Source organism: Diadema setosum, chromosome 2 (genome assembly GCF_964275005.1).
Source record: "Diadema setosum chromosome 2, eeDiaSeto1, whole genome shotgun sequence".
In the NCBI taxonomy this organism is placed as follows: domain Eukaryota; kingdom Metazoa; phylum Echinodermata; class Echinoidea; order Diadematoida; family Diadematidae; genus Diadema; species Diadema setosum.
Genome location: NC_092686.1, coordinates 26,347,238 through 26,373,782, shown reverse-complemented (window position 1 = coordinate 26,373,782; position 26,545 = coordinate 26,347,238). Strand labels below are relative to the sequence as shown.

At 38.9% G+C, this 26,545-nt stretch overlaps 1 protein-coding gene across 1 annotated transcript; it reads right to left on the bottom strand.

The window, feature by feature from the left end:
* Positions 1 to 7,413: 7,413 nt before the first annotated feature.
* LOC140243686 (uncharacterized) lies at positions 7,414 to 26,060 on the bottom strand. Its single transcript, XM_072323352.1, has 9 exons — positions 25,833 to 26,060; positions 20,067 to 20,322; positions 19,166 to 19,232; positions 17,501 to 17,553; positions 14,931 to 15,059; positions 13,173 to 13,375; positions 11,945 to 12,022; positions 9,039 to 9,249; positions 7,414 to 7,604 (listed from the first exon to the last, which is right to left on the bottom strand). The coding sequence occupies exons 1-9, from the start codon at positions 26,058 to 26,060 to the stop codon at positions 7,564 to 7,566; spliced, it is 1,266 nt and encodes a 421-aa protein (XP_072179453.1). The 3' UTR covers positions 7,414 to 7,563.
* Between the last annotated feature and the right edge of the window lie 485 nt (positions 26,061 to 26,545).

Below are 26,545 nucleotides of genomic sequence, written 5' to 3'. Positions count from 1 at the left end.
TTTTAAATTATTTCATAAATACATTGTATGATCAGGAAATAGTGCCAGATTTGGGTTTAATAAAAAAAAAATGCACAAGAGGACATAGTAAAAAGCTATATTTTTCGATCACATACCACTACAAGAAGAAACTTGTTTTACATGCTTATTAGGAAACCATGGAATAGTTTACCAAGAAATTTAATAGATGCACCCAGTGTCTTCAGTTTTGAAGTTGGTTTGGATAAATTCTGGGAAAATGAACCCATAAAATTTAAGTTTGACGCCACTCCACCTGGCCATGACCCAGCTCATCTCAAGGACCAAACCTGGATCTGAATATAGAGGCTCAGCCTGCATTCAGAATCTTCCATCATACAGTAGGTACATGTATCCATACATGTAGGTACATGTACATGTAGGTATACTTGTAGGTTAAATGTACTGCAGGGCTGCCAACTCTCACGCATTGAGCGTGAGACTCACGCAATTCAACCAATTTTGACTGTCTCACTCTGATAAACGAAATCTCATGCTAAACCCCCAAAATGGAACGTACAAAAATAAATATCTCTGAATTCTCTGATATTCCGAATATCGATATGCCCAAGCCCAAAATTTCGAGATTTTCCTGTGCGGGTGTAAAGCTTAACCAATAATAATCGTTTTTAGTTCGCGCGCAAAGACGAGTTATTGGATTACAATTGGTTTCTACCTATACCACGTGAGCGTAGCTTGTACTTTTGGCAAATTCCAGTACATGTACATGTATGGCTATGACATGTGCTTTACATCGCTTTACATACACTGACTGTGTACGTACGTACGGCCGCACAGCATGCCGTCAGGCGCTATAGCCAGGAGGTCGCTCCAGCTCCGCTCCCTCGCAGTGTCTCACGCCAAACTCTCACTCAAGGTTGGCAGCCCTGTGTACTGTTGTCTTGTCATTGCCACCCTCATTCACAATCTGCTTCCTAAAGTGCTTTACTTTCATAATTATCAGAATTTTGCCTTTTTTTTTCAAGATTAAATCTGCTGATCTCTACACAATTATGAATGTGCTTTCTGTATACAAATGTAGATTTACTGTGTAACTGCTACACTCAAGCAGCGTACGCACGGTTACTAGTATACAGCTATAAACTGTACTGGGCTTGGCGGCGGCTGGCGTCTGGTCGGGCGAGGAACATTGAGCTCCATACCACGGTTATTGTGTAGCAGACGCCAAGGTTTGTTCGACACTTTCAACGCACACGCGCTCGCTCTGGAGCACATCCGGTCACGCATGCGCATAAGTCAAGGCGCCATTTTGAATCCTGCAGCGACGAAGCCCGATGGTCAGGAATTGCGCCAGAAAATGTCATTTATTTGTTCCACGGACTTATCGCAAGTGGTCTCCATGGACCCAGTGTGGCAAACTATTCTTCTGTAATAGAAACATGCATTTAACGTGAGTAAAGTATTCTGTTTAAAGGAGAAAAGTATACATGTTCCTAAGTTTTGTAGTTGTGTTGAGGTTCCTCACTTCGAGGCTGCATGCCGTGCTCGTCAGACGCTGTTTTCGCATAGCGTAACAGTGTCTGGTCGGGCTACATACAGTATAGCAGTGGTAGAACTTCTTCAACAGTTAAATATACGGCATAGGCCTACTCGTGAAATATACATAGGCCTACATTCTAACCGTTAACGTTACAATCATATCAAATTTTATTCATGTTACATGTACTTATCTTACCGAAACAGCAAAATGTCCATGAATCAAACTCACCTTGTGCCACTGGAGTGAGTGGTTCACTTGTTAGCTTGTGCATTCAATCTCTCATCAGTTTTTACATAACATGAAGTGTTCTTCGTGTCCTTCCCTGAGAACGACGAATGTAATCATGGCTCAGTGATAAAAAAATGCGGTTATCTTTCCATTGCAGATCATTCGCAAATGGCAGGTTTATTGTGTAAGATGTCGCATTTCACGAAGCAATTTCATAACCTGACCTCGTTGCGATTGCCTTGGATGATGTTGTTCGCAGTTAGCTGGCGATGGCGAATAGTGAAGTGCAGTGAGTGTGTAACGTGTGTGCGTGTACATGTACGACGTGTATCTGCGTCCTATGTTGCACGTATGCCGGTGCAGCTGTTATCGCGACTACGCATTCCTCTACCTGTACCTGTGTGTGCGTGCGCGCGTAAGGCCTACGGCCAGGGTCGCGCACTTCCAAAGTAAAACGTAGAGACAGACGAGCATGCTACTAACTCAATCATGTAACGTGCGCGTACGCGTTCGTATCGTATCCCGCATGTAACGTACACTCTCGTCCTGTTTGTGTGTGATATAAAGGTGCTCTCAAGAGTTATAAAACTTTGCCAATGACGTCATTGGGCTGTTTAGTCTGAAGTTTCCAAAAATGAGTTTCATATTTTCATTTCAAATGTCAGTGAATACATGGTACAAGCATGAGTATGCATATACGCATATACGTTTATATTAGCACAAAAGGTCGAGCAGAAACAGTTAGATATCACCAAGGTATCAGCAAGATATTATCACCAAAAATCAAATACAAAATATATAACAACGGGACTCTATCAAAGACTAATAAACTACATCAACTTGTCCCAGTTTTATCTAATACCTCATTGGTATACCAATTACCACTGTACTCGGTGATCCCTGGACCGTATCACGGCCGAGACTCACACAGGAAAATGCCTCCCTCCCTCCCCATCCTCCCCCCCCCCCCGGTCTCCCCCACCCCCCCCCCCCCCTCTCTCTCTCTCTCCCCTCTCATGTCTACTGATTTTGGGGTTGACGAAAATCTGACTCTAGTGAGGTATAAACCTTGCTACTGAGTCCCGAAACTGTCTCCTGAAACAGATTTCCCCCTCATATCATATACCTTATCCCCCTCCCCCCCCCAAAAAAAAAAAGCTTTGAAAAAGTATGTGCAGTATACGTTCAAGATGTGTTGAATAAACAATCAACTTTTAAGAAGCAATCAGGCTGATATGAAAAACTGCATGAAATTAGAAAAAAAGTTCCGGAATTTATAGTGTCACAATTCACGAAGCAGTGTACAAATAGCAGCTACCAAGGAGGTTTATAGATCCTTATGCCCGGCCATTCTTTTTTATTTCCATATTTTTTTTTTTTTCAATTTCATCCAAATCTGACTAAAATGAAAAATGAAGAAATGCGAAATTCTAAATTTCAGAAGTTTTCATCAAACACAAACTGGAAGATGGGACAATGTAATCAAGTAAAGAACTAATAATAATAAAGTAATAGAATAATAAAGTAAAGTTGTTTGAACACAAAACAATGATGATCAAAATCTTGTTTTTGGTCAATGGTTCGGAAAATGCAAACTCTTTTCCCTACCAGTAATCGCTGCATTGCATATAATTACGAGATTGATATTTTGATGTGAAAGTTAGAGGCCTACATCTCATTCTCATCGATTTCTCTTAAAAATCTTGAAATTTAGCGACGATCACGGGGGGGGGGGGGGGGGGGCAATTGAGAGCTTTGTGATGTGATCGTCGCTGCCAATTTGGAGTATAAAATATGGTTGCGACGAATATCACTAGACCTATATCTGTAGAACACCAGACAGCAAACTTTAGAATTGCAGTACTTTCTTATGTAGAAATAAGGATTTTGATGGAAAGTTTGAACCTTCTATACCACTTCGTCTGATTTTGCGCTATTAATGAAAGTTAACCTAAAATGATGATGTGGAATTGCAGGTTAACTCATGTGTTTATGTCAGGAGAAGTAAGACCTCCGCTGCGTTATAAAGGTACCTCATTGCCCCTAAATACCGTGCGAGTGATGCAATGTTATTCTCTGTATTGATCTTATTGATCCTATGGTACAAAAATTTCCTGCAAGCAACCCAGACGATGATTCCGCTAGTCACTTAAAATAATCATTTTCCTATCCGCCCGAAAAATTCCGTCCAAATCCATTCAGAATGATTTTGCATAAAGTTGGTAACAGACAGACAGACAGACAAACAAACAAACAGCTAAACGAACAAACGAGAGAGCGAGGGAGCGAACGAATGGCGAACAAACGTCGGACATACTGTATATTATTTATAGTGATAACATCCTTTTCGGCACTATAGGTATTGACCATTGACTACTCAAGTGGCCTTGAAGGCCTTTGATACAACGTACTAATTTACAGGCGGAAGGAAGCAAACACAGTATACATTATCTATCTGTCTATGATACATATACAGAAACTTTCATGATATTATGTATCCTAAAATAATAAAATAATAAGGTCTAGATTTACCCAGGGTAGCCTCTTCAGTGTTGCCACTGATCTACCAGAGGGCCCTGCCATTATTATTACCCCAGCGTTGCCAGGTACCCATTTATACACCTGGGTCGAGAGGGACATGTTGGGTAAAAGCATCTTGTCCAAGGACGTAATCACTGGGCAGGATTCGAACTCGGGTCCTCCAATCGGGAGTCGGGAGTCTTATCCACTATGCCACAGCGCCCCCACAAATATAAGGTGATTTATTACAATGTTTCGTTATGAATATTGAGTGATTCACAATATACAAGCATTGCATTTTAGTGGACCTCTCAGTTCTCTTTTTCCCCCTCCTAACATAACTTAGTATTTTGTCGATATGGATATTTTCGATTCGCACATTCTAATGTTTATGCTTATGATATAATTCCTGATTTATTCTGTGTTATGTTTTGTTGGAAGAAAAATGAGAATGAAAATAAATGAATTGAATTGAATTGAATTGTTGTATAAAGTTATGTTTTGTATACACTTTTTTTTCACAATGTGCCGCTTGCATTATTCCTTTGCCATCAAAAGATGTGCAGTTTATGCTATTATGTTTTACCAAAAGAAGAGAATGAATTTGAATTGAATTAAATGATATTGAATGGAATTGACCTTACCGTGCAAAGAAGCAGCAATTTTTTCTTCTTCATGAGTATATGAGAGAAGTATGATGGAGTGGTAGGCATAGTAGATGTGGGTGTTTTATCAGCGGGTGTTTTATTGGCCGAGCTTTCGGTCCGTTAAGTTAAAGGGTGTGTACAGTTCTGGTCGAGGTGAGGATTTAGCTTTTAACGTTTTGCGAGATATTCAGAAACCACTCTATGAGATGTCAAAGAGCATGCAGTTCTAAGGGGTATCAAAAGTTTATTCGATGAAAATCATCGGTTTTGAAATGGCCGAGATATCCAAAAACAACGTGAAACAAAGAAATCCTTATAATAAAGTTGTAGCATATCACCTTTTATTATTAGCACTTCTTGAGATATCTCATCCATTTGAAAACCAATTTTCATCAAATAAACGTTGAATCCTTCTTAAAATTACATGCTCTTTCATATTTCATAAGAGGCTTTTCATTATCTCACTTGGGAATGTTCAAAACATGAATCCCCACCTCAACCAGTACTGTACAGTCCCTTTAACCTTCATCAAGGCTACATTAGCATATGCAAAAGGAAATTACTTCTTATAGCATCACTCTGTTTATATAACACGAAACAACACTTGCAAGTAAGAGGATTGTAATAATAATCATGTGGTACTTCGAATTGAGTTAATTTTAGAGAGAAAAAAGATATATTTTGGTATCGTACGGCAATAATAAAACACATGGTGTGCACTACCTATAGAGGCATATCTCCATTAACAGTTTACTGCCATCATTATCGTGTACCCACGTTCTCTCTCAAGTTAACCGAAGTACAAAGCTCTAGATTTACCATACATTATATTATAGTTATAGAAATCATCCTGCCCGTCTTGATCCAAGCATGACAGAGTGTTATGATTGCTGTTTGGATTCATTTCCATTTGTTCATGAATGCATGAAGCCCTGATGAGCGACCATTGAAATAACTTACTCTAATCTGGCTACGCCCTGCTACCGTACCTTATATACTTATCAATATGTATAATTCATATATATATATATATATATATATATATATATATATACACACAAATGTGTGTATACACACACACACACACACACATATATATAATATACATATATTTATGATTAATTCCGTGTGTTGGTTCTAACACACAAAAGATGAAAGAAAGAGATCAGTAGTTCCAAAAATATCATGTAGAAAAAAAAGAAAGAGTACACACTCCTTTGACTCGTTCCTGACGTAAGTTAAGGGTAATGATGATCTCTAGCCCTGCCTTATAACAGAGGTAGGCCTCCTTTAATATTGATTTAGTCAATTGATTTTTCATCATTCTAGAAAAAATTAACTTTGCGGAATTCTCTTTTCCCCACTCACAAACACACGTATCTATAAGTCTACATCAAATCCAAATCTCGAGTATGTATCCCCCATTATTTCTTTTATCATGGCTACTACTAAAACACTGATCAATTCAGTGCTTATTTACGTCGATGTAGGGCAATTTGTCAATCAGTTGCAATGTTCCATAATTATGTTCGCAATGTTCTCTTATGTATCCTAGCTGGATATTATGTATTGAATAATCCCCAATTTCATTTTGTTATATTTGAGTATGTACATGTGTTTTTTCACAGAGAAATATGAAAATACATTGAAATTGAAGTTGAAATTGAAAATAATTATTGTCTCTCTCTCTCTCTCTCTCTCATAATGCTCCTCCAAGTCCTCTCTTCTCCACGTCACAATCCATCATATTTCCATATAGAACTGGCAGTTAAAGGAGACTGATGAGAAATTATACAGTAAATGTTGATTTATTAACCCTTTATTCATTTTCGCGACGACAGAGATGTTTCTGATATAATTTTGTTTGTATACAAAACAGCACTACAAGCAAACAAATCTACATGAATCAAATTGTGTTGTTTCCAGGGCGACTGCTCTTTACATGGTGTACTTATTATTCTTCAGACTATGGATAGACAGGCATTGAATAACTAAACAAAACTGTTCATACAAAGGCCACAGACAGAAAAAATGTCAACACAATTACGAAGTAGATTCATGATTAGAAAATTGATTTGTACAAATAGTAATCAATTTGTACAACTAGTTTAATCTACATCTAAGAGGTTGCTAGAACATACAGAAATGAATTCAAGTGCAAGAAACTTGACAAAAAATTAGATGAGCATAAAATTCTAGAGAAGAGAACTTTACATGAACAAAACCTCTTCGTTATTCATTGGACGACACTTTGCTTCCCAACATTGTTACTTTATTCCTATCTCATTTCTTCCTTTGAATTATTGTTACCTTCACATGTCAATATTGTCATTTTCTACCTTTTGCAATACCTTTTATTTTTTAGTCTAGTTTGCAAACCGTGAAGAAATAACTGAAATCAATTGGTAAGTTACGACATCCTGCATGTGATTATATCACTTCATTGATAATTTCCAAAACAATACACTTTATCGAAATCTTCAACATTGTGAGCTTTAGTAAAGGCATCTGATGAAAGACATGTTGGGTTGTCGCGGGTTGAGCACTGATCTCCCCTCTTAGAGGGGAGATCAGTGGGGTTGAGGAGTGGTGGCCAGTATTAATTCTTCGCACATCGTAAAGTTCCGAACAACTCCCTCTATCGGTGATCTACAGACATAAATCTCCTCCCGTGGCGCCATCCAAGAGACCTGTCACCAAAAATATGTTATAGAAGAAAAAAAAAATCCCGAGGAGAAATTTATCATTGTTTGGGGCTCTGTGGCAAAGTGGATAAGACTGCTGACTTTCAATCGGAGGGCCCGAGGTCGAACCCACTCCAATGCTTACATCTTTGGACACGATGTTTTAACTCCCAATGCCCCTTTCGATTGTGGTCATGCTGGTGTATGAATGAATATAACTGGCAACGATATGAGGTAATGATAATAATAATGGCAGGGCCCTCTAGCAGGTTGTCAACATTGAAGAGGTTACCCTGGATAAAGAAGACCTTATTATTAATAATATGATTATTATTATCATTATCATTATTATTAGTATCACTGTTATTATTACTATCAATTTTATTGTTATTATCAATTATCATTTTTATTATCATCATCATAATGAATAGATAGGGAAGAGCCTTTTTCTTTTTACTACATGACTTGTAAGCATGGAAAAATGAAATAAATCCTTGACAGTGCAAGTACAATCAGCCAATGAAGAGCAAGCCTAAATGCATGTTATTCTTTTATATATAGTGTAGGATACGTATTCATTTCATTTCGGATTGCTGGAACCGCCACATTTTTCAATAAAACACAAATCACTTCGTATGACGCGGCGTGTGGTATAGCTGAAACTTCCACATTGTTTGTCATGGTCTTTAGCAAGCTATTTGTACATGACTGTCTGGCATCGAGGTATCATAATATCAGCCTATAGATGCAAAGCAGCAGAAAAAAGTCCCCTTAATTCTAATCATGTTTGATTGTACGTGATATCAATTCTTTATGTTATCTAATATACCATAGAAATAAGAAACGAAACATTGTATTTCTTGAATATGAATGTATTTTGTTTCGCTACTTTTATAGGGAAGTCACAGTCTTTAGAATATAAGTTAGATTCACTTTGATGCTATGGACGTATATAAGGAAGATCCGCAACCAACAGCACGAACAGCTTTCATTTCTGTTACTCTTGTATATGAGCAAGACTCACGGAGGACGGTTTTCGGAAAGAAATTTATTATCTACAAGTTCTATATGAAAGGGTGTTTGCAGTTCATTATATCCTGAAATTTCCTGAAATAACGTTACTAACGTCAACATCAATCACTCATTCGGTTGTTTGTATGTGTTTTATCATCTTGCTGGTGAAGCACCTTAAATTAATTGTATTTCTCTGTACATGTGTATACCACATAACCATGTAGGCCTACATAGGTGGGTATGTAACTCTTATGTAATATCATTTTCGTATTGTATAGTGCCATATGGACCATGATGTGTCTTTATGTTTCCAGTTCACACATGTAAAGCAAAAAACACAAGCAAAATAAGCCACAAAGGGTAAATAAAGACAAACCACATTTGTACATGCGTTTAATTTATATACAAGAGGCTGAGTCAGCTCACCGTGATCGGTAGTCACCCTACCACAGACTTCGGCGTAGACGCCGGAAGACCTGATGGCCTCGAATGCGGGGTTCCACCAGGACGGTAGAGAACTATCCTTCATCATCATCATGGACCCTCCTCCATTCGCGCAGTTCGAGTACGTCGTACCGATGGTGTGTATTTCGGTGTCCCCCTTAAAGACGTTCGTGTTGGCGAAGGCAGACACAATCTGTGATTGGAAAAGAAGCACAGAACGAGAAATGTAATATACTGTACGTCATCCTGTGCCTCACGGGCACATTGTAATCTTTCTTCTTCTTCTTCTTCTACTTCTCCCTGTCATTATCACTATTCTCGCCGTCCGCATCCATTCGTCTCGATAGCGCTTTATGCAACGGCCTTGAGTGGCTGAATAGTCCCACTCTTGAGTAGCATTCTTGGGAGCACTTAGAACAGACAAAGTCTGTTGAGGCTGAGACTAAGGCTGCCCTTGCCTTCCTCCTAGCTATCTTGTCAGCCTGCTGATCGTTTCTTGCAGCTTCAGCCCGCTCGACATCCCATTTAACAATGCCTCTGTTGCTTCCCTTGATGCGAACTGATTCCATTCGACGCACGTGACCCAACCACTTGAGGCGTCGCTGGTTCAGGAGCGAAAATAGGCTGGGAATGCCCTCTTGAGGACCCTCTGTGTTCGTCACCTTGTCCTGCCACTTAATGTGCAGGAGACGTCCGAGCGGACATCTGAGGTGGAAAGTGTTGAGCCTTCTCTTGACCGGAGTTTGTTGTCCAGGACTCGCAGTTGTAAGACCTAATAGCTATATAGCAGGGTACTAAGGACGTAGGTCTGGTAAATGCAGAGCTAAGATTCTTGATAATTGATCAGTTGACTGTTGCTCCATACAACCCTGTTCTGCTTGGTCATGACTGTGGTAGATTTCCCTATCCTTGTGTTTATTTTGAATCAAGGGAGAGGGAACTGAAAATGGTCGACCCAAGGTATGGGTGAAGGAATCCACTACTTCAAGATGCGTGAAGAAGATGCCCGGTGAGAAGTCAGTACCTTAAGCAAGGATGTTAACCTGTTTCAGGTTGATAGTCAGCCCAAATTCCTCACAGGCATGGGACGTACAGGCAACCAACCAGCCTCTACGATTCGGCTTTTGTGTGCGATGTCACCGCAGCGGCGTCGTCAGAGAACATCTCTAGGATGAGAACTTCCCTAACCTTGCATGGTTTGTCATGCGATCGGTGAATGATGAATAACTCCTCGCCGGCTCTGGTACGGATGGAGATATGCCTCCTGTGCAGTCCTGTTTCACATCGCTACTCACGGGGAAATGCATCGGGAGTTCCGCCGTTGTAGCAGACTGTACTTTGCATGTCCTCGTGAAAGGATGTGAACATCTGGAGGATTCTCGACGATCATCCTATAGCATCTTCTGCAGGAGACTGAAGAGCCCACTATTAGGTTTTCGACAGGTCTATGAAGGAAATGTACAGTGACTTTTGCTGCTCTCGTCACTTCTGCTGCTGCTGCATGGCGTAGTGAGTAGCAAATTATCTCTACTGAAGATCGGTTCAATTCATTCATTTTTCAATTCAATTATATTCATACTTCTCATTTATGAATATTACATCAGAAATTATAATACATTTTTTTGTTTTTTTTTTGTTTTTTTTTTACCTTTTCAACAATGTGCAATAACAAACACTATACATGGTAATAACACAGCAATTGTAATGATAATTGGTCAAAAACTGGTGTGCTCTGAAGCTGCACAACGACATCTTTCCCAGGAATCTTTCAGTCAGAGAGACATGCAGTCGGCTTTACTTAGTTCTTCTGTTGCATCAGGGCATCTAGCTCCTCCATGACTGAGAGCCTGGGTGAAGTGTCCAAGGCGGCGTTTGCCACATTCAGTGTTGCGCACAGCTCCAGGTAGTGTTCCACCTATATAGCGCTCAAGCTGCTTGCAACTTTTCTGTCCTGCTGTGTCTCGGACACCAGAGTGTATTGGCAGGATGAATGAGAATGGACAATTAACAGCTGTTGGAGCTGTGCTTTCACCATGGTCTGTGTGTGACGAACACTTATTTCAAGGGTAAAAACGCCACAAAGTCTCATAAAGACACCCTCAGTCCAAACACTATAGTATTAGCTTGATCTGGTCATCATGCGAGCAGACATTAGAAGTATCTTACATACTCGGAGTCACCACAGCGCAGACTGCGACACAAAATTAACTCTCTCGTCGGCAGCAAAGCGAGACTGATGGCAAAGAAGATACCTCGCACGAAACTCGAAGGTCTCCCACGTATCAACCCAATCATGCTGTAGACTTCAAAGACCTCGAGAGATGTTCCAAGATACCTTCAACGAGAAAATAGTAACTACCATCCCCAAAGTCACTGGTATCGATCGTAAGTGGTGTCATCTTTGTGACGCTATCTACTCCCTATAGCCTTCACCGTGCTCAAGAAGAAGGAGCATTGGAGCAAAGACTGGTACGAAGCTCACTGGGAAAAGATGGAACCTGTCTCTGCATGAGGCTAAGAGAAATGCCCTGCTGGCCTACAAGCATGAACCTCTCTTCCAGCACACGCAAAGTCCTTATAGAGCTTCTGCACAAATGACTATACTGGTTAAATCTGTGCAGCATGATACAGACAGCCACAGACAATGGAAACGCCAGGGACATGTACGACTGCATCAAAATTGCCACCGGTCCCATCGGCACCAGGACTGCACCACTGAAGACTAAGACAGGAGAGGCCATTTTATCATCACTAACCCCATTATGATTATTATCATAATCGTCATAACCATTACTGTTGTCGTCATTGTGACCGACAGAAAAGAAAGTCGTCGACATAAAGTTACAAGCTCTTCCTTGAGTGCGAACAATTTGAAATCTTTATCTTACTTCTCCCGACATCAGGGCGCCTCTCAGCTCACTGAACGATGGATAATGCAGCACTTGTGAGTCATCCAGGGGTGCTCCCTGTACACAAAGAGAAGGGGTAAGACAACAAAAAGATATTGAAGGTCCAGTTTATTTTTGGGAGCAGTGATTTTAAAAATGTTCAAAATATCACATTTGATGCTTATGTGTAGGTCTGTTGTATCACAAAACATCCTACCATATAAAATTTTCGCAATAAAGCCTAAAATATAAGGAGATATCAGTATTTTTCTCAATAAACCATAACTGTAGACGGTTTAGTCTCGGAGCATTCTTATTGTAGCTATTGTTCACATTTCGTGTATTTAACAATACTTAACATCGATTATACGGATTCAGTTTTTCATAAGGGCTGTTTCTATCCCTAACTCACATTTTAGAACAATTTTTAAAGCACTAATGCTCGTTTTTTGTTTCATCTGCAAATGGTAAATTATGTCTTCAATGTGAAGACGCTGACAGGACGGGAGGTACCATGCCGCGTGTTGATTCATCGTCAATATCATCACCATCACTGACTTCACCACTGATATCATCAGCAATCTTACTGCTCCTATCATTATTCTTATGACACTCAATCGTTATTGTATGTGTATATTTTTTTAAATCTAAAGTGGTATAATATTTTAAGTGTTATCATCGTCATGATATTTTAATCGGAACTATTTTCTATTTGAGATCCACCACCCCATCATTATCTTCAAATTAAATGACTTGTTAGTCAAGTTCAAGTTCAAGTTCAAGTTCAAGTTCAAGTTCAAAGAATTAGTTAGAATTGTAAGCATTATTTTCTTTAGGCTATATTGTTTTGCTATGGTTATTGACAATACTACAGAAATAGAAAGATACCTAAATGCAAAATGGGTAAAATAAAAGTTCGATACTTTCAAATTCGGTATCATCTTAATCAGTGAGAAAAGATGTAACACTATTAGGTTCTACTAAAGTTATTTTAATCCTTATTATAATGATCATGATGCCTATGATCGGTCAGTGTAAGTTTGATTTTCGTCTCCATTGTCACCGCCACCTACATCGGATCCTTATCATCAACATCGTCATTTTTCTTGCACGCTAAGAATCATTACTACATATTGTACGCTCTTATCGTGGTTGATGTCGTTTTATTGTGCCAGCATCGTCGTTGTCATGACAATGAACTGATGGATAGAGCTGAGCGAATATTTACAGTGATGGTGGCGCTATTTCTGGCCACGCAGTGCTCGTCTGATGCCCAGCCATCGATGAAGCCGATTTTCTGGGTGGATCCAATGTTCGTGGGGTTGAAGGCACTCGGGTTTCCTCTGCGCACGTAGAAAGTGGCCTCCAGGCCCCTGCGGAACTCCGAGGAAAACTGCATGGTGAGGGCCCGCTCGTAGGTATTAAACCAACCTAGTGAAACATAGGAGTGAAACCGCAGTGGGGTGTGAGAGAAACGAGGGCAATGCTGTACAAGACAAATCTAATCACGGCAGACATAGGCCTATCAAAAATACCCTGGTACAACCTTGCACATTATAGCGAGTTACTGTCATCTTCACAACCGCAAGGTACATTGGGTTATCTACCCGGAAACTGGGATAACCAAGTGGCCTTACAAAGCTAGAATACTGATAAACATCAAAACTGTGATTGGTATACCTTTCATGAGTAGCAAACAAAGAAAACCCTACTCATGTCCTTCGTACCGTAACACTTCCTGATCTATTTTTTTCTTTTTAGTTACTGCATAGCTAATAATGACAGATATATTGTGTTCATTACCGGGATAAAAACAACATTAATCTTTGACCCTACCATCTGACAATCCTATGAGTCAATTGATTGGCAAACTCTCTATCAAATTTTGGAGTTAAAGACACTAAATGAGGAGGATTTGACGATAAAGAAACTATGATGACGAGATATCTCTAAACATACTTATTAACAAGAGTTGTACAACGCACTCCAAATCCTAACACTTCACATAAACGACCTCAACTACCATTAGTAGATTTTATTTCACCAACTGTCTCGTCTTATGATAACAATGTCAGAAATGATAACAAGGATGGTAGAAGCAAAAATAGTAATGCACTTGTAACAATGATGGTACCCTGCTTATGATATTGATACGGTTTGAATAGAATACTATCTTTTTTTTTTTGGGGGGGGGGGAGGGGGTCCGGCTATTTCTGTTACTGCAATTATTCTAATGTATTGTACCAATATGTTGACTGTTGGGTACTTTGTTTTATTTTATTTTTTTCTTCTGTTACCGAAATTATTTTAATCTATCATTTTAATTTGTAGACTGTAAGTCACTTAAAAACGACAGCAACTATGATATCATACCCAATGGTGTTTAAGTTTTTATTGTGCATTCATCGTCGTAGTTGTTTTATGTGAATTTTAATGTGTATGTCAAGTGGACCTCTTTGAAAAGTCAGCCGTGCTGAAAGGGCTATTCACCCTATTGCTGGAAACAAATAAATGAACCAAAAATCCTCTCAATATAAGCTCGGATTATTTAGACAGGACAGAGGGATGATGGCAGTATTCATGCTAACAGAAGGCCATGCATTATAGGCCTACTCCATTGTCACATCCAAGTTAAGAGGGATATTTTTGGTAAAATATCTTGCCTAGAGTTGTGTGTACTGGACTGGATTCCATGCATCCTATCCAGATACCACCTGTTCACCTGTTCAGAACCTTATACACTACAAAATGATATGTGAAACAGTGATAATTATGTACTAGTTCCATTCCGTTTCGGACCGACATAAATCTTGATGTCAACGTCGTTTTGAACAGACTCATAACAAAAACAACGACCACATCAAGAACTACAAAAACAAAAACAAAAACAAAAATAAAACCCAAACCAAAACAGTCATACTCTATACAGATGACCCCAGTCATAAAGGCACCTCTTCCCGATGATGTCACGTTATTTTATACTTGCCTGTGCAGGCGTCGTACCAGCGCCCCATCAGGCCAACTCCACCCCGAGAGCGCTGCCCACTTTGAGAGTTCCAGCAGTTTTCATAGATGTCCCATACGAGTCGACAATCCTTGTTCGCCTGTTCGCACACTGAAGAGGGGGAAAAACAGAGAAACATAACGACATCAATGATAACAAAGGATGGGATATCAATTGGAATTCGCAAAATTGATGCTTTGAAATTGCATATATACCAAGCCCCACATCTTTTCTCGATAAAGTGACGAAGACCCATGCAGCTCTCGTGTGTCGTGTTCTTAAAGGGACTGTACAGTACTGGTTGAGGTGAGGTTTCAGGTTTATAACATTTTTTTTTTTTTGGTGAGATAATGAGAAACCTCTTATGAAATATGAAAGAGCATAGAATTCTAAGAAGGATTCAAAGTTTATTTGATGAAAATTGGCCTTGAAATGGCCGAGATATCAAAAAAAGCGATCCTCATAAAATTGACAGGCCACGACTTTTATTAGGATCTCTTTGTTTTACCTTGTTTTCAGATATCTCGGTCATTTCAAAACAGATTTTCATCAAATAAACTTTTGATTCCCCTTAGAATTGTATACTTTTTAACATTTCATAGAGTGGTTTCTAAATACCTCACAAAACGTTACAAGCTGAATCCTCACCTCAACCAGGACTGTACAGTCCCTTTAAGACTGGACGAGGGAAACCCTGTAAAATGACTGACTTGCTGAATGGACGGCTTGAATGCAATGCAGACAGGTTATGTTGAGTTCCGAAACAAAAGTCCAGTGACTTGCAACCTCGTCAAGATACCATTTAAAGGGTGTGTACAGCTCTGGTCGAGGTGAGGATTTAGCTTTTATCGGTTTCCGTGATATTCAGAAACCACTCTATGAGATGTCAAAGAGCATGCAATTCTAAGGGGTATCAAAAGTTTGAAAATAAACGTTGAATCCTTCTTAAAATTACATGCTCTTTCTGGTCGAGGTGAGGATTTAGCTTTTATCGGTTTCCGTGATATTCAGAAACCACTCTATGAGATGTCAAAGAGCATGCAATTCTAAGGGGTATCAAAAGTTTGAAAATAAACGTTGAATCCTTCTTAAAATTACATGCTCTTTCATATTTCATATGAGGTTTCTCATTATCTCACTTAGGAATGCTCAAAACATGAATCCCCACCTCAACCATTACTCTACAATCCCTCCAAAGCACGAGGCAACAAAGATCAGCAGCTCTGTGCATATTCCTGTCCACATATTTGTATGGGAAATTTGTGCACATTGGCACATAAAGGGTTAAATGTTACAATGGATTATAACAGTAGTCCCAGAACTTGAAAACGCGTAATTCAAGTTGAAATTTTCATGGGAGTCATTTTTTTTTGCAGTAAAATGTATCACCAACAAGTCAATTTTGTGCCTCAAAAACATATAGGCGAAATCCGCGCTCAATTTCAGTATTAGACGCCGCTTCAATTCAAATCACATTGTTAAACTGCTCAAATTGTTGGCTAGAGCAAAGTCAATCGCTAAGATATTAAGTCGTTCTATCTTTGGGTGTTCTTTGCTATTTGTTTTTCTGAGGATGTTCTTTAACTATCTCACTTTCCACGAACGGCACACATTTTTGTAATCATATCGTAAAAAATGTTCATCCAGTTGCTGTTATTAATTTTTTCTAGCCCATATATATTAAGTTGAGACAAAACACGTAATATACCAAACTCATACAGCATATGGTATGGTTTATTAGATCAAAATGTTCTCACAACCAAACGGCTGAATTGCAACATTTGCTTACAAAAAAAAAAAAAAAATACGATACAAAATTGGTAAAAAAACCCCTGAGTATTCACAACATTTCAAATTATTCATCACTATAAAAAATGATAAATATATCATTTACAATCATTATTCATATAGTCTAAAACATTACAAGCATATGTGTGAAAAATAGACCTGAAGTAAATTTCTTCATTGATCTCAAGAATTCTTCATTCAACAGAAAAAAAGATGATTTGTTAGTCATAATCCCCAACACCGGACTTACACCAGGCTTGTATGAGCAGACCAGCTGCATCGCGAGAAATGGATAACTCTTTACTATCAACGCATAGCCACAACAGAAATATTCATAGCGCCAGCTATGTTGAATGTGATTATAGCTTCCAGACAGCTAGTTGTTATAAGACCGTTTTATGTCCTCATTCATTAATTGATGCCTCCATATAGAGCCAATCAGAACAAGGAACGGTTTCAAGTCCCCGACGAAAAACTTAAACGAGGACAAAGTGCCTTGTCTAGGGACAGGGGATTCGAATCACGAACCTCGTGTCTAAAAGTCCACGATCTGCTGAACCACAACACACCCTTATAAAGATAGATACTCCAATCAAGCAAGAGAAATGCGAATGTCATACACAGTGTGTCTTCCAATGTATAACACTTCTAGCAGTGTTCTCTTTACCTAAAAGTGGATTGATCATACACTGCGCCATGATAATGTCCAGTTTTTCTGACAAAAATCATTCAGTGGTTAACTGCAGCAAGAGTATACAACTCACCAGCATCTACGAGGTCGACATGAAATCCACGCAGAGTCCCCGACACATCATCGCTGTGTATTGAAGAGTAAAGATTTAAAAACGGGAGTTTAAATGTAACAAGCAAACAAGCAAACAAACAAACAAACAAACAAACAAACAAACGAACGAACAAACAAATAAACAGTTAAAAAGAAACAGACAGACGGAAACAACATTGCAGCAACAACGTCTTAGTTTTTGTTTTATCGTTACAAGAAACGTTCACCGTGTGATAGTTTTATTTCTTACGAATTTTTGCCTAGATCTGGTACAATGCTTCTAATGTATAATGATTATGATTCCACATCGATAACATGCATTATGTGCAGAGACCCGGAAATTCATTCACACAGATACACTAATAATCACACGTAATATTTTTACTAATATAATGACAACATATTTGGCATACTGTCACAATAAAGGCTGTTCTCTACAGTCACATAAACAGCTTATTGTTGTCACTTGCCCGGCACAGTAAAACTACTACATGCAAACTGGGCTCCAAGTTCGATTGGCAAGACATTAGTCAACAGTACTTAGTATTTTGTTACTAGGCACCACGGGTGAAAATAACCAAAGACGAAATCTTAGTATGTTAATTATCAAACTTCTATGTCCATTGTAATGGGGAGGGGGGGGGGAGGGGGGGGGGGAGGGGGAGGTACATGTGTCGGTTTATTAGAGTGACCCCAACTCGTGATCCGATGTGAAACTTTTTAAGAAACTCTTTCTAAGAACCTTGGTGAGAGTGGGGTATTCAAATTGCCAAGTTTTCTGACTGATGTTGAGCACGTTGTTGATATTATGTTATTGCTTTGGACTGTAAAGTACGTATTTATGAACTACTTTATATCCCACACATCAGGCATTTCTTTTGTTCAATATAGCCATATGATGATAGGGCATTAAAGGGATCGTCTAGTTTTGGTTGAGACCTAATTTCAAGTTTCTAACATTTTTGGTGAGATAATGAGAAACCTCTTATAAAATATGAAACAGCATGTAATTCCATGAGGAATTCAACGTGTATTTGATGAAAATTGGTTTTGAAGTGGCTGAGATATCCAAAACAGAGCGATTCTAATAAGTGTGGGACCCACACTTTATTACGATCGCTTTGTTTCACCTTGTTTTTGGATGTTCCAGTCATTCCAAACCCGATTTTCATCAAATAAACTTTGAATTCCTCGTAAAATGGTATGCTCTGTACTATTTCATAAGTGCTTTTTTTTTGGGTATCTCGCAAAAAGTTAAAAGCCCAATTCTCATCTCCACCAATACTGTACCATCCCTTTAATGCACAAACAAGAACAATAGACACTAAACATTAAACCCTCTTTGATGACGCCGCACAATTATTATTATTCATTAAATGATTTCGTGTGTTTGTGACTAGTGTGAATGTGTATCTGTGTCTGTTGATTGTGTGTAGGTTCCTCAATACGTTTTTAACGTGGGGGAAGGGGAGTGACGGGCCCGTGCGCGTAGGGTCCATTTTACTGTTTCTGATGGGAACAATTTAATAAGGGGTACCCTAACCTGAGAGATGAACTCGAGATAAAAGCCGGGTACACATTCTTCATATACTGCAATGGTCAAACATGAATAAAATGTGTGAAATGTTATAAACAAGAGACTTACATGTACTCAAGATTGGTACCGTCATGTCCTATGGCGAAAGTCCATATTTTTCCGGAATCTGTGTCGTCTGTAAAAGAACGAAGAAAAGAAGGCTGCAATTAAGGGTTACTCTAACACCGACAATATCGCTTGAGCGATGATTCACGACACAATCTTATGATTTCTGTCCAGTCTGATTTTTATCCTAAGCTAAATTTTGTTTGGCTTGCCTGCAGCTGCATCGTTGTACGACAAGTGTGAAACAATCGCCGAGATAACTGCGAAGATATCGCACATTATACTTGAAGCTATAATCATATGAAAGAGAGAAAAAATTGTGTCATAGCTTTGGACGTTCCAACACTCGATCATCATCATCGTCTTCGTCATCATCATCATCATGAGTGGAGTGAGTGAAACGGTCGTAGTGAGCTCATGGATGAGATGAGAACTCAAAATGTAACCAAAATTCCGTCTTGAAGCAAACTGCTCTGTTTCATGGGTCGAAATTTGGTTGATATCGCTTATATAGAAGAGTAACATCCCATCATGATGAATGAAGGTTCCTTGTAATCTTTCAGAGGTTCACAGTTACACAGAACAGCCAATGATCATAGAGTGCATCAAATTCTAGGATGCATGGAAAAGATGATTTATCCCCTGATGAGCATCTCAACACCAGTATCTCAATCTATATTTTACGCTATCACGATGCCAAAGTATAACGACGGAAATAAAGCCGAAGAAAAACATTGTGAAATACTTAAGATACATGCCTGCTCAGATATTTCACTGTTGGACTACTCCAGAGAAAGAACCAATTGTACTAGCTAAGACATCGAGACACAAACAAAGTGCAGCAATAATGAAACGTTACTCTCTGCATGTCGCCATCGAATAATTGGGATTATCAAAACCGAACCTGCCGACGTGGAAGAGTCTCCGTCGCCCGCGTCGACCACCGACTTTTGAATAAACCCGCCTTCCGTCAAGCTCAAGGAAGAAAGGACGAGGGCGATAACGGAGATGACGAGCACCAAGATGATCAATACGATCATGAAGATTTCAGTCGAGGAGGAGGAGGAGGAGGAGGAGAACGAGGATGCACTTTTCGACTCTTTAGTTTCCTTTGACTCAGGAGGAATGACTGCCTTGATATCGGACGTGCTCAACTCGACCTCGAACGCCGACATCGTTTGAGGAGCCAGTCAGCTTCTTCTCCATATAAGTTTGGACTATTTAGCGAGTTAAGCAATAGTACGTTTCCTTGATGTCTCACCTTCGAGGGACTATCTCTGTACGAGCTTATGTGATAGAAAAGCTCGCATATTCAGAAACCATAAGTGTGTATTTGGGCTGGATTCTATTCAACCAGGGTCGTCCTTTGTGTAGACTGCGAATGTATCTTTCAATCTCCAAGGTAGGCCAGGTGAATTACAATGGGTTCATGACTTGTGCAGCCTAGTACGGAGCAGTACACGAACTGTATACAACTTGTTTTGCGTGCAACACGTAAAAAGCATTGAATACTTGTAGACAAGCATGCAGCCATGAAACAGCCGGTTTTATGCCCCCTCGAAAGACTACGACGACGATTATATTTTGTTCTATCTTGCAGTCTGATGAAACTGTTTTATATCGTTCTTGTTTAGACAAAGGAAGAAAAGGGAATTGCTGTTACTTGTTGCTGCCTCATGGCAACGAAGTCTTACGTAACACAACATCGTCGTTCATAGTCAGTTGGTCGTTGCTTAGTCGCCCCATTAAACTATTTTTTTTTTGTACATAAAGCCTTGACTTTGCACATGAACTCTCAATGCCTTGCAAGTCATAAATAATTGTGTTTTCCTAAAGCTGTGGGTCCAATGTATCTGCATACATAACGACATGATTCACGATAAGGAAATCTTATGTAATAGCAGAACTGACTGTTTTTTCTTCTAATGCCACTCTTGTCTAACAACTAGGAAAATTCTGTTTAGCAGCCACTCAAAAATCATTCTATTAAGTATGTGGGCTGGTTTAAAACTTGGCAATGAATTACGTAATGTAACATCATCTTCATAGAATTAGATGGTCTTCGCCCCAACCGTCCGGCGTACATTGTATTGCTTTTTCCGACGGTGACATTCCATGAAGTTTTTTTTTCATCTAATTGTTTTATTTTGATTTCCCGCCACTCATAAATAATAGCCTGCAAGCTGTTAAAGCTGTTGGCTATATATCCACACACAATCATAATAAAGACGTTCATTGTACTTGTACGTAAAACAGACTCAATGATTTAGAGTTTAGAGAGGTCGATGGCCCCACTCCCCTCGGTAATTCCAATCTGCTGATGTTGTTTTATTCGTTTTGAAACATGAAACACTTGGCGGGAACACCATGAATAGTCTTTTACGTCGAATTCTTCTGAGTTTTGCCACCCCGGCTCTAAGACCGAAAAGTTTGTAATTCGAAGGTGAATTTTCTTAATCATGGTAATTGTAGCATTACCATTGCATGTTAAAAATGGGGACACGTGTCATCGTAATATTACGTAACACAACATTGCTGTTTGATAGCCAACAGGTCGTTTGGCCTGCCCCCTGTCTTTTGCTGTTCTATTTTTTCTTTTGTTACTCTGTAACACATGGTCGTTGATATGAAATATTTTTTCATCTTTATCATGTCACGTGCTACAGGCCAGTTTGGTTTGGGTCATATGTATGTACCATCCTGGCCTCAGTAGAAAAGCTTAATAACACTCGCCATTCACAAATCGTATTGAAATGTGAGAATCAACGTGCAAAACATAATATTATACGGTATCTCTTGGCAACGAAGTCTTACTTAACACAACATATCGTTGTTCATAGTTGGCTGGTCGTTGCCCTATAAGCTACCCTGTTTAAACTTTTGCACATTTGTGTTATTTGGGACTGCAAAGTTGCACCCTTTTAGAGGGTGCTCACCTCTCACCGAGGTGCTTGACTGTATCCCGAGGTAAACACACGGGGCTTCCAAACTTTTTAAAACCAAGTCACCCCTCAGTTTGCTATATTTAGTTTTGTCTTTTTGTTCTTGCTTTCTATGATGGAAATAAAAAAGTAGGGATTGTTATACTTTCCGAAATGCATGGATGATTATCGCGTTTCTCTTGGGCTACTGCCGACCACGAGATGTAACCCCCTATTAAGATTTCTGTGATGTAGGAGACCGGAGGTGTTTAGTGTTTATTGATTGTGAGATATATTTTTGGAATTGCTAATATGTGTTAAGAATGATACAGTAATTATGATGTGTTTTTTCCTGCCAAGCAACGACCCTGTATAATATCTTTTATTTGTAAATAGCTGATTGATCATGATTTTTTTTTTCTCGTCAGTGGGACCTCTGTTGCCAAGTACGTGTAGCGCACGTCTTAGTTTGTTAAAGAAATTCATGATAGGTATAGTATACAAAATGTGTGTGTGTGTTTGTGTGTATGTTCTATGTTCGATACGTGTTATTGTCAAATCATTCTGTCTTCATTTTTCTCCCGAATTTTCTCCCCTCTTTCTGCCTTCTTTCTAACAGTGTCCTGGACAAACGAGTTCCCTTCTTTCCTTATTCATGATTATATATACATAATTCACAACATTTCGGTGTATTTCAATGCACAATATGAATTTTAATCATAATATAATATGTGACCAAATTGTTGTAAATCATTCGAGTATTTATAATACAATAGAAAAAAATCAGTGATATTTTTTTCTTTACACAATCAGAGATATGATTCAGATATTTTAACATTTTTGAATAAAATTGTTTGAATTGTTTTAATTTAATCCACATAAATGCGAGAAGTCTCAATAAAAATTGGATTCCGTTGAGTTATTGCTGTCATCCGTAAAAAAGATCATTTTTCAATTACAGGAATAACAGAAACCTGGCTTAACGCAAATCCACCTCCTGTATTTAGAATTCCACATTATCAGTATCTGCGTTTGGATTGCCGTCACTTGAAGGGGGCGGTGTTGCGCCCTATGTTCATTCTCAGAATGATTTTAAATCAAAACCAGATTTACAGATAGAGAGCAGTAAATCATTATTTATTGAAATACTACATAAAAAATAAAAAGAATATTGTTTTAGGAACAATGTAGAGACCGACCGGTAATTCTGCAGATTCTTTTTTGGATAAATTTGAATTATGTTTAGATAATATAACACGTGAAAATAAATATGTTTCTTTGGTGGGTGATTATAACATTGATTTATTGAAAATGGATGCAAATACCTCACAAAAATTTGTTTGCATCCTTAATTCGTATGCTCTTTATTCCTTTATCTCTTTATTCTCCAGGGCAATTCGCATTTCGACTACATCACAAACGCTCCTTGACAATATATTTTCAAATATAACTCATGTCACTTGTTCTCACGGAATTTTGTATTATGACATATCAGACCAATACCGATATTCACTGTCATTGACCACCTACATTTTACGCCGCCTATACCCCAACTTAAGAAAATGTATAGGAAAGAAACTCCCATGAATATTGAATTATCAATTTCTGATTTGGAAGACTGTTCAGAGGCGTTTCATCAGTCCAATACTGTCAGGGCCTATGATATATTCGATTTATACGAGAAAAATATACCGTTAACCCTCACAAAAACAAATAGGAAAAATAGAAAACCTTAGGTAACCAAAAGTATATTACTATCCATAAAGACTAGTAATAGATTATATGAATTAGCTTTAAAGAGTAAATCAGAATCGCAATATTCAAAATATCATTTTTGTAGAAATAAGCTTACCTCAGTGATACGATTTTCCAGAAAACTTTGTTACTCACCGAAAATTGAATCACATAAAAATTATATAAATGCGCTTTGGGATAAAGTAAATATTTTCATTAGGGAAAAAATCTTATAACGATAAATGTAATTTATATGATGATATATATGATGTATTTTGTTGAGATGGGTCCTCGTCTTGCCTCTACCATAGATTCGGGAACAACAGACAGACAGACAAACATCCAAGGAGATTTAAACAACCGAAAACCATAACTTCCTTTTTGGAAGTAATCACATGACAGAAGCGGACTCCCATCTAGCATTATACATTTTTTTTTTTTTTTAGGTAGAATGAGCTCTTTATATGAGTCTTTCCATTATTATCATTATTATTATTGTTATTATTATTATTATTATTATTATTATTATCATTATTATTATTATTATTATTATTATTATTATTATTATTATTATCATTATTATTAATAATATTATTATTATCATTATCATTATTATTATTATTATTGTCATTATTAAGTATTAAGGAGTATGGATGCATGCATATGCGTCAGCGATTATATGCATACCGCACAGTGTAAGTTATGTTTTGGGAAGAGATGCACAAAGATACAGAGAAAGAAAAAGGGAGGCCAAGGGGGGGGGGGGGGGTAGTTTCATGGCCGGCGGAACCATGGGGGCCGTGGGGCTCGGGCCCCCACACTTTTTGTGCACCATACAAAGGAATATATAAGGTGTCATCACTTTGGGCCCACACACCTTTTTTTCTTCTTTTTTTTTAACCCGGAAGTACGTAGGGGAGATCCGAGCTGAGGACCTTTTTTTTTTTGTTGTTGTTGTTGCTTTTCAGCTGAAGAAACCCGGAAATGGAAGGGGAGAGAGAGGAGCTGAGGACATTTTTTCTTTCTTTTTTTGCTTGTTAGCTCATGAAACCCGGAAGTGGGCCCCCACGCTTTTGAAAACCTTCCGCCGGCCCTGAGTTTAAAGAGAAGCACTTCCTGCAGAATGTCATTATTATTTATAACACGAAACACATTATTATTAATTTTCTGTACTTCCCTCATATCCTATTAGTTTTGAAAGGTCAGTTTTCTGTGTACTATATCACGAAAAAGAGAAAGATGCAGCCTCGGCACACACGCACACACACACGCACACACACACAAAATCCTCATAGAATCTAGACCACGTGTAGACGCTATCATTTCTTGAGATGATGGATTCTGTTGCTTACACTCATGTCTTGCTGTAGATGTTTGTTAATGTTTTACCTAGATAGATCTTGTATCTTTAAGGAGATATTCATACTTTATGAAACCCAAACAAAGCAGGCAATTAAAAGGAGCTACGCAAAGCAAAATTCGTCACCAAGAGTCAACAAAAGGAACACAAAACATAAAGCAAGTCGATAGAACAAGTAACAGATAGTTGCGCATGAAGGACTCACAACGCACTAAAACACTCAAAGAAACAACCCTTAACTGAAAGCATTTCAACAAAGACATGGAGAAAATATACACATGAAAGGTTGTGGCACTATTCAGCGTCGCTATAATAGCTAACAGCTCGAAGCTACTGGCTTACACTCGTGAGAATGTACTCATCTTTACTGAGATTGATTGTGCTATAGTAATTTCTGTTGTTGCTTGTCTGTAAAATGTCAGTAAGTATCTCTTCGTCGTTAGCCATGAATAATGCACTCAAATGATGAGAAATCTAACACAACAACAAATGTTATTCTCAGCTACGTTAAGGAATAGCGTTTGAGGGCAATAATCATCATTTTTTTTTTCGCCAAATATTTTGAGGCCATTTTAGTCGCCTTGTGTAAGTTGTGCTGGGAGAATGAAGGAACTATATTAGACGTACCGGATGAGTCCCCGCCCTGATAGACTACGGCAGACGATGTCGAGTTCCCATTCCTGGAGAGGCTGACAGCCGAGAGTACGATGGCAATGACGGAAACAACGAGGACGAGTAGGAGCATAAGCACGACCAACGTAGATGATGAGGTTGAGTCTGCCCCGAATCGACCGCCCCCACCCGACTCTCCCTTTTCCTTGGGCTCGGGTGGGATTACGGCTTTCTGGTCCGAAACGCTGAATTCGATATCGGCGGTCGACATCATGCTAGCTGTTACCGAGTCGACGTCAGACAGAGACACTGCTGGGGATCCTCTTTGCAGAAGCTATGGAACCCTTGCAAGAATCCAACAGGCAAAGTGCTTGCCGCCGCTGCACTGCTGCAAATGTCACACGTTAGTGAACCAAAAGTTCTCTTCAGTGCTGGAACGATACGAGCTGGGTGCTCGTGTAATAGTCCAGTCAAACACAAGGTGTTGTCTACTTGCAATGCTTGAACGGACAAGGATATATGATTATGCTATTCAATTCGAATTCAGAGACCTATAACTCTGGGTATGTCATTGTCTGGATATGCCCTCTTTCTCTCAAATCGGCACGCTCTTAAGAATAGTCAAAATTAGTGTATTGGCACAGGCTCATGGTGCGTTTTTCAGTGAGACTCTTCCAATGAACTTATGTAAATAAAGAGAAAGAGCGATGCCTACAATAAAATAATGCTGATTACCCGCCCCCCTCCCCCCATTAT

Coding starts and splice junctions, on each gene's coding strand:
- LOC140243686 (XM_072323352.1), bottom strand. CDS start 26,060: ATGTCGACCGCCGATATCGAATTCAGCGTTTCGGACCAGAAAGCCGTA. Junction 17,554..19,165: donor GGTACCAATCTTGAGTACAT/GTAAGTCTCTTG, acceptor TTCAATACACAG/CGATGATGTGTCGGGGACTC. Junction 13,376..14,930: donor CTGGTACGACGCCTGCACAG/GCAAGTATAAAA, acceptor ATGTTTCACTAG/GTTGGTTTAATACCTACGAG.